This window comes from Balaenoptera physalus (genome assembly GCF_965194825.1).
Source record: "Balaenoptera physalus genome assembly, chromosome: 6".
NCBI classification, from domain to species: Eukaryota; Metazoa; Chordata; class Mammalia; order Artiodactyla; family Balaenopteridae; genus Balaenoptera; species Balaenoptera physalus.
The window spans coordinates 88470648-88485560 of NC_138885.1; the positions used below are offsets into that span (position 1 = coordinate 88470648).

Below are 14913 nucleotides of genomic sequence, written 5' to 3' on the forward strand. Positions count from 1 at the left end.
ACTATATTAGACAGTCATTAACAGCAAGACTGACGGCCAGACTTCGCAGCCGGCAAGGATGGCGGGTCCGACCGAGTACTCACCGGTTCCGGCAGTTACATAATCAACACCCAGAACCTCGGGCTTCCTCCCGCCCCTGGGTTGGCATCACGTGGCAGGCCTCGCGACCGGAAGCAGCTCCCAAGAGAACCGCGGCAGTCGGCGAATCCGGGGAAGAGTTCCAGCGCGGGAGGTGAAGTGAGAGGTCACGGTGGTTCTTACGTAAGGGGCCAGAGCGCGCGGCGGGAACTGGAGACCCGCCGGCGGAGAGGGGTGCGTCTAGGCGGCCCTGCGCTCCCTTTGATTGGCCGGCAGGATGACGAACGCATTTACAGTCGGGCCTGCGGCAGTGGGAGCGTGCGTCAGCTTTGCGTAATCGGGGAAGGAGAAGGGGCGCGTCTGACCGCTCAGGGGGCCCGCCGATTGGCTGGATGGCGGCGGCGCCGGGTGGCCCGGGCCGCCGGAGGAGGGCGGTGCCGTGGGCCGGGTCCCAGCTTACTGGCGACCGGTTTTAGTCAGATGATAATGGCAGCTCGGACCGGTCAGAGGGCCCTGAAAAAGGTGGTCTCGCGATGCCGTCCGAAGTCGGCGGCAGCGGCCGGAGCCTCGGCTCCAGCGCAGGGGCCTGCGCGGAACGTCAGGTAATGAACAACGGGGGCGCAGCGGCCAGGGTAGTTTTCAGCCCAGGCCTGCTGAGCAAGGGGACTGGGGGCATTTGGGGTGGGTCAGGCGGACCGAATGCGTTTCCGCGTCTCTGGAGAGAAAGGGTCTCCTCCCTTCTCAGGGCCGCGCGTTTTCCTTCACCCCCTTGGCCGGAGGCTCGCTGGCCTGTCCCGGGCTCCCCGTCTTGTGTTTGTGATTCGCTGCCCTCGCGAGAGGCGGTGAATCATCCGCTAAGCGACTTTGAAGCAGCTGATAAAGCAACTCGGCGGGGCTGCTTTTGGGCTCTTCCGGCCTCCTCCGCATGGGCTACTGCTGCTGCTCTCGGAAAGTTATAACTTTGCGGCGCAGGAGTTGCGGGTTGATGGGCGTGTGGGAGTTTGTGGCCTGGCAGAAAGGCCCCCTTTGTTCCCCCAGCGTATCCGATGGCCAGACGTGCTTTCCCGGTTTCTGGTAGCGGTCTTTGCCCCAGCCCTTTGGTGCTTGCTAAACTAAACCGAAGCCGGGGACTTGGATTTTTTTCCATGCCATTGTAACTTAGAAGTCCTGTAACCTTGAACCAGAGTCTGCCTTCGATTTTCCTGGTTGGTTCTTTTTCGGTAGGTGATGGAGGTGGAGACACGAAAGATTCCATACTTCTACCACTTAGTTTCCTTTTATTGATGCCATTTTAATAAATTGTGCTCGACAATTAAAGTTAACGTTTAAAATTAATTCAGTTGTAAACTACGGGATGGAGGAAGAAAGGACAAATCTGGTTGAGCTCCAGGACATCTAGATTCAATGAAGAATTTTTTTAAATACCAACAACCCAACCAACTCCAAATCCTTTTAGACATTTATTGGTTGAAAAAGTTTCAAGCAGAACATACTGTATCATGCTTTAGATCTGCTTGTATTATTCTTATAAAATGCTGGCTTGCAAATAAAACTAAAAATTGCTTTAATGATCAAATTAAGGCTTAAATTCCAGGATAAAATATTTACTGTTTATGATAATGAAGAGGGAGAGAGTTTACGAGTTCATTGCAAGGCTGAAGCGTTAACATAGATTCTGGCCTTTATTGTAGTAGAGTATTTGGGATGTAGTATTGGAAGATTAGTGACCAAAAAACTGTCCTTCATCTGGTCCAGTTTTCATTTCATGGTTTAACCATATATACGATTGTATGGTTCTCGTATTGCAGTTGAAGACATATTGTTCTTGATAATATGTGAAAATAGATGGGCAGTCCAGGGCATTGTAACCATAGTATGCAGACCGATCAGAAAACACCTGTTAACTTGCTTTAAACACAGGCATTTCCCTTATGATTGTAATCAGATTGTGTAAGTGTTTCTTTTTCGGGGGATAGGAGGACCGTATTACATGAACCTGGTACAAAATTCAAAACCATATACAATGAAAAGTAAGTTTCTAAAACACCCAGTTCACCTCTTCAGAAGCAAGGGTCTTATTATTTTTTTTTTAGTAAAGGTTTATCTCAGATGCTGCTTTTTCTGATCTGATTTATCAGAAAATTGTTAATAATTGTGCATAGTATCTGCCACATAATTGGCTTCCAATAATAGATAAGAAGGTATCTATACGAAAAGTGAGCAAAATAGATGAAACTGTTAAAACAGTTAAAGACATCTAAAGAATGTCTTAGAAGGGAAATGGGTGATTAGGCATTTTGAACACCAAGCTTGGTTTTTATAATCTGTGTGGCTACCAGAGATTCTAAATTATATTTTGTGGCTTTTTAAGGGGGAAGCTAAATTAAGTGCCTAATTATTATTATTATTTTTTAAAAATTTATTTTTGGCTGTGTTGGGTCTTCATGGCTGCGTGCGGGCTTTCTCTACTTGCGGCGAGCGGGGGCTACTCTTCGTTGTGGTGTGTTGGCGTTGTGGTGTGTTGGCATTGTGGTGTGTTGGCGTCTCCTTGTGGTGGCTTTTCTTGTTGTGGAGCACGGGCGCTAGGTGTGCGGACTTCAGTAGTTGTGGCACGTGGGCTCAGTAGTTGTGGCAGTCAGGCTCTAGAGCGCAGGCTCAGTAGTTGTGGCACACAGGCTTAGTTGCTCCACGGCACGTGGGATCTTCCCGGACCAGGGCTCGAACCCGTGTCCCCTGCATTGGCAGGCAGATTCTTAACCGCTGTGCCACCAGGGAAATCCCTGCCTAATTATTTTATTTCCACTGTTCTGCTTCATTCAGCAGAATAACTGTCAGTCACTTTTATTGGCATAATTCCACTTTAAAGCAAACTCTATAGCTCTACTCAAAAAAATTACAGTAGGCTTTTAAAAATATTATCACTGCCTTTAAAATTCACATAACATCATATTTTTAAAGATTTTTAGGAACACATGACACCCTTATTCTCTCTAGGAGATGAATCTATCTTAAAAGAGACTTAAGTTCATTCATACAGTTCATATGCTTGATTCTTTTCCATAGTCATGAAGCATTTAGCTTAACTATTTTCATTGACCTTTCTTTCATTACCTTTGGAATAAGTCTACCCAATTTTTATAAACAGCTTTAATTGTTCAAAAGTTTTTTCTTGTATTTTTGGAGCCATAGTCTCAAGTATCACCCCTTATCTTCTGGCTGAATATCGCCAATTTCTTCAGTCATTCTTTAACTTGATTTTCTCTTCCAGCCAAACTGTAGGGTCTCAGTGTCCTTAAAGAAATTTTACTTATATGTAAATCATATCTTATATAAATCAAATTTCATATATGATAACATGAGATTTCACCAGGCCACTCCATTACACTTTTAAAAATTAACTTGAAGACTCAATTTAATGAAATATTGCTCTCTTACTTGGAACACTTCAAGAACATCTCATTGAGAATAAATTCCAAATTGCTTTATCCTCACCAATAATCCCCAGCATGACCCAGCTCCAGCCTGTCTCTCTAACATTATTTCATGGTGCTCTCCCCCTGGCTTGCTATACTGCTGTTACACTGTTTGTCTTTTTTAGTGTCTGGATGCTGCCAAGCTCTTTCCCTAGTACCTGAAATGCTCTGTATCTACCTCTCCTTCTCCCATGTACATACACACACGTATGTGTGAGAGAGATTTTATATGTATGTGCACATGCATTTATTATGTACATACATATCTATTTCTCTCTTAGCATGGCTAATGCCTCCTTATCCATTATGTCTCAGCTGAAATACAACCTCAGAGGACTTCCTGGACCACTCTGTCTAAAGGAGGTCCTAATTACATGTCCCCACACCCATTTCTATTTTAGTGATTTTTTTTTGACTCCTCAACTAGAATGTAATCTTCATGTTTGTTTTATTCACCATTATATCCCTAGTGCCTAGCTCAGAATAGGCGCTCAATAAGTATGTGAACTAATAATGCACGAATAGTAGTGTAAAACAGTTATGCAATAATCTTATTAGAATAAAGGCTGAAAACATTTAGGTGAACAAGAGCATATCAGGCATCTGTATTACGAAGCACCCAAACAGTTAACATTCTAATTACCTTGACATATGTTTTTACGTATACACATGGAAATGGAGATTGGAAGGTAAAAGATAACTGAACAGCAGGTCTGACAGGGCCACTGGATAGCCAATGGGAGAGCAAGACCTAATTTCAAATCTCATAGAGTAGATCAAGAATTAAGGAAACTCCTGTGGATCCAGCTGGGAAAACAAGCTGAGTAGATGAGTTGAAAATTGGATGATGAATATCCTAGCAAGCCTAGGGTAAGAATATGTTGTAAAACATGACTGCAGACTAAAAGCCAACTTCTGGGAGAGATACCTTTTCTGTTAGAAGCTTCTAACCGTAACTGTAAGCTGGTAGTTTTAGTTTCTTTTTTTTTAATAAAATTTATTTATTTTATTTATTTTTGGCTGCATTGGGTCTTAGTTGCAGCGCGTGGGCTTTCTCTAGTTGCAGCGAGAGGGGGCTACTCTTCGTTGAGGTGTGCAGACTTCTCATTGCGGTGGCTTCTCTTGTTGCGGAGCACAGGCTCTAGGCACGTGGGCTTCAGTAGTTGTGGCGTGTGGGCTCAGTAGTTGTGGCTCGCAGGCTCTAGAGCGCAAGCTCAGTAGTTGTGGCGCACGGGCTAAGTTGCTCCATGGCATGCGGGATCTTCCCAGACCAGGGCTTAAACCCATGTCCCCTGCATTGGCAGGCAGATTCTTTTTTTTTAACATCTTTATTGGAGTATAATTGCTTTACAATGGTGTGTTAGTTTCTGCTTTATAACAAAGTGAATCAGCTATACGTATACATATGTCCCCATATCCCCTCCCTCTTGCGTCTCCCTCCCACTTTCCCTATCCCACCCATCTAGGTGGTCACAAAGCACAGAGCTGATCTCCCTGTGCTATGTGGCTGCTTCCCACCAGCTATCTATTTGACGTTTGGTAGTGTGTATGTCCGTGCCACTCTCTGACTTCGTCCCAGCTTACCCTTCCTGCTCCCTGTGTCCTCAAGTCCATTCTCTACTGCGTCTTTATTCCTGTCCTGCTCCTAGGTTCTTCAGAACCTTTTTTTTTTTTTTTTTTTTTTTAGATTCCATATATATAGCAGGCAGATTCTTAACCACTGCGCCACCAGGGAAGTCCCTTTTTAGTTTCTTTATGGTGCTTTAGAAGCTTATTTGTGTGTGTGTGTATTTTTTCAGGAATATTCTAAGGTTGCACAGCCTTCTAAAGTATGATTGTTATTTTACAATCTCTATAGTTTGTGTTTCCTCTTAATTGTCAATGTTACTCAATCGGGTAATTTTTGTCTTTTTAGGTATTTAGCTTCCTGTGGTATACTGATGAGCAGAACTCTTCCACTACACACCTCAGTTCTGCCTAAGGAGATATATGCAAGAACTTTCTTCAGAATTGCTGCACCATTAATAAACAAAAGAAAAGAATATTCAGAGAGAAGAATTATAGGGTTTGTATAAAATAATAGTTGTACTAAAAGAGCGTGTTCACAATTTTCTATAGAACATCATGCCTCCTTTTTTCTGGATTCTCTTCTTACAGACTAAGCTCTAATTTTCTAGCCCTTGCCGTTTTATAAATATTTGTTGAATGTAGTCATGTGGTAACTTTATAGGATAGATTTAAATCTTGACATTTAAAGGAAATAATTAAACTGTTTATGACCTGCATTTTTTGTACACTGTTCTTTTTCATAGTGGCAACATTACTGATATGTTGAGCCAAATATGTCTGTATAGCTCCCTCGCATACACACATACCTAGGTAAGTACATATAAACATGCTAAGAGGCCCCTACCATCTAGAGCAGAGGTTGGCAAGCTTTTTCTGTAAAGGGCCAGTTAGTAAATAGGTTTGTAGACCATACTGTCTCTGTTGCAACTACTCAACTCTGTCACTGTAGCCCAAAAGTAACCATAGACAATATGTAATAAATGGGCGTGGCTGTGTTCTTAACAAAATTTTATTTACAGAGCCACGCAGCAGGCCAGGTTTGGCCCCTCACCTAGGGGTATCTACAGCAGAGTATAGAGCGTCTGCAGATCTGCTAAACCAGAAATCAAGCAGTCCTTCATATGGGAATTTCTACAAGGGGGTCTTAATTCCCAACAGGCCATTAAATATTACGTGACTTCTTCTAAAAGTACTTTTCATTCACTTTATTTAGTTGCTTTTTCCCTTCTAATTTTTCTGCAGTAAAGAACTTTGGGCATACTCATAACTTTTGTCACATAATTTACCGCTATTACTGGATAGTCACTGTATTAGTTAAGGTAATGCTAGCAACCATACAGGTAAAACCCAAAAGTTTATTTCTTTCTCATGTAAAATTGAAGTGGGTATTCCCAATCCATGGGCAGCAATCCTCGAGTAGTGATTCAGGAACCCAGGCTCCATCCGATTTGTGACTTTTGTAATTCCTTAGTCTTCAGAGTCTCTTAAAAAGATACACCTGGTTCTTAATCATATTGGTCTGGGAGTGACACCCAGTGCTTACTCTCAGGTATTACTGGCAAGAACTAGTCATGTTACCGCTATGTAATTGTAGCCTCCAGGTGGCCAGCAATAATGCCACATAAAGCAAGTGTAAACACTTGGATAGGAAGACATCTTTGCCTCAGCTGGTATCTGTTGAAAAGAGACATGGCGACAAAAGGATGAGAAATCAAATAGTGAATTGGTCTGCTTTCCTTTTGAATCAGAAATATAACATCTTCCTTTTTACTGTGTACTTGCCATTTGACAGGCACTGCTGGGGGCTCTATATTTATTGTTTCATTTAATTCTCATAATAGCCATGTGAACTAGGTATTATTCCCATTTTAGAGATGAGGAAACTGAAGCTCAGAGAGATTATGTTGTGTCATGACTCCTAAGCTTATTTTTCCCACCATATTTACTTATTCTTACTTGCTTCCTTATTCTTTCTCATGTTAAAATTCTTTTTATTACAAATTGGTCTTATCTAATGATATTCGTCTTCCCCCATATTTGACATAAACACATAATAGCTACCATTTATTAAGTGCCTAGTAAGCATTGTGCATTATGCTAAAACTATTTCACTTAACCCTTAAAAGAACTCTGTAGGGACTTCCCTGGTGGTCCAGTGGTAAATAATCCACCTTCCAATGTTGGGGACGCAGGTTCGATCCCTGGTCAGGGAACTAAGATCCCACATGTGGCGGGGCAACTAAGCCCGCCACCACAACTACTGAGCTCGCACACCTCAACTAGAGAGCCCGCATGCCACAAACTACAGAGCCCACACGCTCTGGAGCCCGCGCCACAACTAGAGAAGAGAAAACCCATATGCCACAAGTAGAGAGAAGCCCACACGCCACAAGGGAGCACCGCAGTGAAAGATCCCACATGCCGCAATGAAGATTGGACAGTGAAATAAATAAATATTAAAAAAAAAAAAAAAAGAATCTGTAGAGGTATTCTTCAATTATGGATGAAGAAAATGAAGTTGAGAGGTTAAGCAACGTAGCCAGGGTCACATGACTTACTATGTTTTAGAGTTAATATTTGAACACAGTACTTTCTGACTACAAAGTCCATCCCCTTGACTGCTATGCTATACTGCTTTCTTAGTCAGTGCAGACTACTGTATGACAATTAGCTTCCAGGCTACCAGGTTTCATACTTCTTCATGGGACTTATTTTGGCATTTATTTCCAAGTGTCTGAGAACATGGGGAGGGTAGGTTTATTTTCCCCCCTCTGCTGTGGGCCTCATTTCATGATCATAAAAATTAAATACATATAAACACTCATTCTGTCGTATTCCAAAAATGCCCTTTTAAACTTTAGAATGTAGTTGTTTACTGTATTATTTTGAGGTGAATTATGTTTTAACAGTGTGAGTCTTTATAACCAAGAATTATATGTGTCTGGTTCTCATTCAGTTGTCTTTTACTTGTATGCACAATGTTTTTGTTGTTTGGTTTTTCATTTAAACCCTGATGGTTTTTTGTCGTATTTATTTCTATGTATTTTGCATTTCTATGCTACTGTTTTCTACTTGTTAGTATAGGAATGATATTAATTTTTATATATTTCTCAACAGGCTACATAACTGAATTCTGAATTGATTAGCTTCTGATTTGATAGTCATATCACCTGCCAATTTATAATTTTGCCTAATTCTTTTCCACACATGTGCCTCATATTTCATGCTTTGATTTAATTATTTTGACATACTTTCAGAAAAATGTCAAATAACAGTGATGATAGCACCTTTGACTTATTTCTAACTCTAATAGGAATGCTTCTGGTATTTTACTATCTATGGAGGGAATCATATAATGTTTTTGTTTTGACTAATTAATATGGTTATAATAATGTAATTCTTAGTATTAAACCATCCAAACATCCTTAAATGAGTTGGATTTGATTGTTGTATTTTTTAGAAAATATATTGCTCTATTATATTTGCTGATATTTAGAAGTTTTGCCTCAGTACTCACAGGTGATGTGGGTTTATAGATTTTGTTTTTTATGTTCTTTGTGAGGCTTGGGTTCACAGTATGTTATGCTGGCTCATAAAAAGAATGAGAGGTTTCCTTTTTTTGTGTTATAGAATAGATTTTTTTCTTAATTACAAAATCATCACATACTTGTATAAAAACTTAACAATTTAGAAATATGTATACTAAAAGACTTAGTCTATTTTTACTCCTACTTCTTTTTCCTGAATTAACAACTGGTAATTGTTTAATCTGTATCCTTCTAGGACTTTTTAAATGTATTTTCATTACAGACAGTCTATTAACATAATAATTATTTTCAGGAAAAAAATCCCGAATGTTTAAAATTGAGGAAATATAGTATACACTTATGATATTTCTCAAATAGATAATAGAATCGAATATATCCCGTCTGCTTTAGTGTGCCTTTTTTCATGTAGCAATATCTTGTAAACCTCTTTGCTCTAAAGTATGCGGTTGACCCTTGAAAAGTGGGGTGTTTAGGGGGTGCAGACCCCCACACAGTAAAAAAAATCTGCATACTGCTATTTCTGTCTCCAAACGAGGAATTGTTAAATGACTCACCCAAAGGCAGGAAGCTGATGAAACAGTTTGGATAAAATCAAGACGCAAACCCTAGTTGTTTTGATTCCACATATTGTGATCTCTAATTGAACACAAACTTTCCCTCACATTTAATTTAAAGATCTGTAAAATGAAAATACAGGTACTAAATTTACTGAAAAAACTTCGTGTATAAGTGGACCCACACAGTTCAAACCTGTGTTGTTCAAGGGTCAACTGTACATCTGATCTTAATCCCTTTAAATAACTGATAGAGTTCCACAGTATGAGTGTACCATAATTCATCAACCATTTATTATTAAGCAATTATTAATGTTTATCAACCAAATAAACATTTAGGTTGCTTCTAGTCTTTTTCTCTCGAAGTCTCAGTTTTTAAATGCTGGTCACTAATTAAAATTTTTTTTGTTGTTGTTTTGTTTTTTTGTTTTTTTGTTTTTTAAACCTTTATTTATTTATTTTTTATTTATTTTTGGCTGTGTTGGGTCTTCGTTTCTGTGCGAGGGCTTTCTCCAGTTGCGGCAAGCAGGGGCCACTCTTCATCGCGGTGCGCGGGCCTCTCACTATCGTGGCCTCTCTTGTTGCGGAGCACAGGCTCCAGATGCGCAGGCTCAGTATTTGTGGCTCACGGGCCCAGCCGCTCCACGGCATGTGGGATCCTCCCAGACCAGGGCTTGAACCCATGTCTCCTGCATTGGCAGGCAGATTCTCAACTGCTGCGCCACCAGGGAAGCCCACTAATTAAAATTTTAAAAACCATATCTGCAAGCTAGATTCAACCTGTGGTCTGCCACATTGTAAGCTCTGCTACAGACATATGTTTAGCTCCCTTTTATCCTTTTATTTTCTGTGTTTTGAAGACATTCATCCCAGAGTGTGGTTCTGTATGTGTGCCAAATGATTTATTGCCTCATACATAGTAAACTTTATTCATATTCAATTTAAAGTGTACATATACCATATAAATAGATGCAGTTAACACCTCTCCTTTTTTTTTTTAAGATATTCTATGCAGGAAATGTATGATGTAGTATCAGGAATGGAGGATTACAAGCATTTTGTTCCTTGGTGCAAAAAATCAGATGTAATATCAAGGAGATCTGGATACTGCAAAACACGATTAGAAATTGGGTTTCCACCTGTATTGGAGCGCTATACATCAGTGGTAACCTTGGTGAAACCACATTTGGTAAAGGTAATGGTTTCGTTTTTTGTTGTTTTTAAATATTCCTCAAATATTATGTTAAATGGGTTAAAGTATAATAACATTAAGAAGACTTCCCTAAACTAATAGAAGGGAAAAAACAAACTATTTATTATATCTCTTAAATCGTGTTATTTTACACAATATTAGCATTATTCTTTCCAAATTGAAATTTAACTAGAACATGGAAATGAGAAGCTTTTTCTTTTGTCCTTCTGTTGAGGACTACTGACCCACAGTAAAGAGATGGCCGCACAAGTGAGAAATGTTTTAATACTTGCACTACTTTTTCTTAAGTTAAGGAAGGGAAAGTGGTGAGAGGATGCAGAAAGGTAGAAAAGATATAAATGTGGAGAACATAAACATTATTGAAGTCATCCTGCCATGTACCAGGTTCTGAAATGCCAAGTGTTGTTGCATGCATATATTAATCATCTTACTCTTCTCAGAGGAGGGTACACATTTAGAAAAGGTACCCAGACTTCATCACACAAAAAAGGCAGAATTCCACAGAGTAATGCCCATTTCTATTGAATTTCTAGAGTGTGATGACCAAAGACTTTCAAAGCTGAATTGTGTTCTGTGCTCACAGGATTTAGTGGTGGTATCATTTCTTGGTAATTGGCCAGAGCTAAATGCCTTCGTCACCTCTTTGTCAGGCATTGAGGAGGTGCAACTCTCATACCAGAAAGAGTATACTGTCCAGTGAAGCTGAGACCTTGGAGTCCACCCTAGTCGCACTCTCAAAACTTCAACTCCACTTAAAAGACTGTGCCCCACTGTGGGACTCTGTCGTTATTATGACTGTTTTCAGCTGTTTGCCCCATAGTTGTGGAGTTTTCACCTCCTGTACTACACTTAAAATAGCTGACATACTGAGCTCTTTATAGTGCTTTACTTGAATTACTCTTCACAACAGCCCTTTGAGATGCAAATTTTATTCTCCATCTTATAGTTGAGTACACTAAAGCCTAGAAGAGTCAGATCACAGCCAAGACTCTAGTCTGTCTGACAGCAGCAAATATCTCTGTAATCTTAAAATTGAGTCCCCTGACCTCAGTCTCTTACCATTCAGACTCTCATAACTTAGATCTTAACATATCCTGCATCTAACTAAAAGAACTCTAAAAAAGTCTCATTTTCTCCTCCTGGCTTTCTTCCCTTCCCTGGCTTCCAGGAATGAACCATATAGTGCTCATTACACAGCCCTGTGCCTTTGCATGTTGTTCCCTCTTTTACCTGTAATGAAAATTCCTTGCCTGTTAATCCTTCAAATTCCAACCTGCTTTCTCCCTTTCTTTTCGTATAGATGACTAGTTCTACCTCGGTGATTCCTCTGGGCTTTGCACGTGCTTTATTTATTTCTCTTATCACTCTGTAGTATAATTTCTTTCTTCATTTGGATTTCTGCTTGAAAAAATCGAGCTACTTGAGGGAATGGGAGATCCTCTTTTTCGTCTCTGTATCCTCAGCACCAGTACTACAATGACAGGAGTCATGAGGCCTCTTTGTTTATGAAGTTCTCACTACTCTGTTCTGGGTTATTGTAGATCCACAGATGTTCATAATAATTTTAGTAACTTTTAACACTGCCAAGGAGGGAGGAAATTTTTTTTTTTAATTATAATAATATGTATTAGATAGTCATTGCTATCTCAATTTTATGAGGCTTAGGGAAATTAAGAGCCTTACACAAATTCATACTGTGTGTGTCTGATTCCAAAACTATTTTTCCATTAAAATAAGCTGTCTCACTTAGTGTGCTAGTTTATTGTTTAAAGACATATTTGAGAATAACACACAACTATGTTCAGCTTTCAATTTTCCCTGGGTTCAGGTTATGGATTTTAATACCTGATACACATATGTGACATATAATAAAAATTATTATAACTGAGGAAGCAGCAGAAGCCATGTGACATTTTCTGTGAATTGTTAGCTGCCCCAAATGTGCCTGTGACTTAACATGTCAGTGTTTGTAGTCTACCTGAATCTGTAATGGCCAGAAACCTTCCTACTGTGTTCAGTATCTCTGTTAGGAATGAGATCTTTGGCAGTATTGTCCCTATCAAAACATACCAGTAAAAATCCGTGGATCCTTGAGCTGGGTTATTGATATGAGTATAGCACTGCCACATTTTGTGAAAAAGTGGTCAGAGGAAGGTGCCATATTATAGTGATTATTCCCAACAGCTGTTTCTCCTTCACTATTAAATTTCCTATGAGCTTCTTATGTGGTTGTAAAGAAAGGTGGACTGCATTATCTTAAAGTTGGATAACTGAAAAAGTTTAAAAAAATTAAAAATAAAAGTAAATAAACAGGGACTTCCCTCGTGGTCCAGTGGTTAAGACTCCAGGCTTCCACCACAGGGGGCATGGGTTTGATCCCTGGTTGGGGAACTAAGATCTCACAAGCTGTAAGGCATGGCCAAAAACAAAAAAAAGTAAATAAACAAAGTTGGATAACTGAAACAATAAGGTTTTCTTATAGACTTTTGATGGTTTTAAAAATTGGATAGCCATTATTGAACTATATATAAAGCCAAACTCTGAAGAAAATTTTTACTTCTCCCCAGTGACTTAGCATAATGTGACTAAATTCAGTTATTAAAGTAGTTAGTATTTTAATGACTTATTTTATCGTGTCTAAATAAGTTTTAAAACATTCACTGGTTTCCATATTAAAAATTAAAATAATATGTTCTTTTTATAAATGTAAATAGAGCATATCTTTTTAAATGCTTTTTAGTATGGATGCAGTTTATAATGATTCTACCGTGTTACCATCTGATAATTAATTCAAAAGGGTTTAGATGAAGAGGAAGTAAGGAATAAACTGCAAATGGATTTTTAGCTCTTTAGCCCCCAGTTTGAACTATCTTTAGAGAGATCCAGATATAGTCAGAGAAATAATCCTATAGTCTGTGTTTAGGTAGGCTATAGCTATGGGAGAAAAAAATGACTGTTTACTTGGGGGAAACAGAGTTTACCTATGCAGGTCCTTATTTTGCAATATATTTTGTAGTGTGTAGCCTCAGGAGAGGGACAGTCTAAATTCTTGAGGGGGATAATTTATCCAAAAGAAAGGGGGTAGAGGGGCTTGATCATTTATCGGCCCCACGATTTGCCAGAATTGCTGAAAACTTAAGGCTTAATTGAGGAGGGGAGTGTAGACTTTGAAACAAGAATTTAAAAAATAGGCTGCTTCTAAGGGAAGGTAAGGTGATAGATATTCTTGAGGTCAGTTGTCTACTAGTATAATAAGGCCCAGATGGCCTCTTAGGATAGTAAATAAAGAAACTGAACTTCATTCAAGGTCATAACCTGTCCTAACAGTGGACTAGTAACTATGGTTCTGGCCACCATTTTTCGCACTGCAGGAGGCAACTCTTTAATGGGTCTCAACCAACATTTTTTAGTGATATAGAATGGGATATGTCAGGATGCACTGCACATAGTATTACTGTGTATTATGTTTCAGTGTGTACACACACATGTAAAATAAACATGAGCACAGAAGAGATGAGAGGTCAGAAAGCAGTGGGTCAGGGACAAGGGTCAGGGCCACACTTTCAGGAAAACTGGAACCATAGAGGCCTCTAGAAATAAAGAATAATGAGTTAGGGAAAGACTGAATGTGATTGATAAGAGAAAATCTTTGGGTTGGAAAGAAGAATTATAGAATTGTTCTAGGGATCTGTGCCAAATACCCTACAAATATTAAATTTAGCCATCTCGTACTGATGGTATAACACAGGCATTATACTCATTTTATAGATTAAGGAAATACAGTACAGGGAATTAACTTGTTCAGGATCACTTATAAGTGGCAGAGCTGGAAATAAACTTCCAGGTAGTCACTCCCTGTTTTGTTGTGGGAGGAGAACTCGAAGTAGCACAGTGGGTGACAGCAGCGGAAGAGAACAAGTGGCAATCTTGGGGATCCCAGGAGAAAGGAAAATGGCTTATATTGGCCAGAGATCACTTCCTAGTACCAAGCTATCAATGATATGTCTTTGTCACCTGTGGTCTGACCTATAAAAATATTTACTTCTCAAAGAAGTCATCTTCAGTTGTAGATTCTGGACACAATCCAAATGGTATTTATCTGTGGTTTTATTTTTTTCATTTTGTTCTAGGCATCCTGTACTGATGGGAAGCTCTTCAATCATTTGGAGACTGTATGGCGTTTTAGCCCAGGTCTTCCTGGCTACCCAAGAACTTGTACTTTGGATTTTTCAGTAAGTCTCTCATAAAGCCCTCTATTTGTTCCAAACATCAGGTGAAGTTGGTAAAGAAGGAGTAATCCATTTTTATTAGAACCCAGATGTCATAATTAATAACCTACATGCATAGCAATTACTGAAAGACATTTTTTAAAAAATCTCAAATTTCTGAGTATTGAATACCTTTTTCTGCACTAATTTTTTTTTTTTTTTTTTTTTTTGCACTAATTTTGTAAGAAAAAATGCTAGGGGAATTCCCTA

General features: G+C 39.4%; 1 protein-coding gene and 1 long non-coding RNA gene across 5 annotated transcripts in view; one reads left to right on the forward strand and one right to left on the reverse strand.

The window, feature by feature from the left end:
* Positions 1 to 216, reverse strand: part of LOC309663415 — a 23131-nt gene extending 22915 nt beyond the window's left edge. For all 3 annotated transcript variants that reach the window (XR_014265248.1, XR_014265249.1, XR_014265250.1), the window contains exon 1: positions 84 to 216. This is a non-coding gene — a long non-coding RNA (uncharacterized lncRNA). The remainder of the gene's footprint in view (positions 1 to 83) is intronic.
* The window catches only part of COQ10B (coenzyme Q10B), a 24968-nt gene continuing 10163 nt past the window's right edge, over positions 109 to 14913 (forward strand). The window contains exons 1-4 of one of the 2 annotated variants that reach the window (XM_082467344.1): positions 109 to 680; positions 5467 to 5616; positions 10225 to 10417; positions 14566 to 14667. In XM_082467344.1, the coding sequence (XP_082323470.1) occupies positions 559 to 680; positions 5467 to 5616; positions 10225 to 10417; positions 14566 to 14667 (567 nt within the window). In that variant the 5' untranslated portion in view covers positions 109 to 558. The remainder of the gene's footprint in view (positions 681 to 5466; positions 5617 to 10224; positions 10418 to 14565; positions 14668 to 14913) is intronic. The other variant, XM_082467345.1, reaches the window with a different exon arrangement.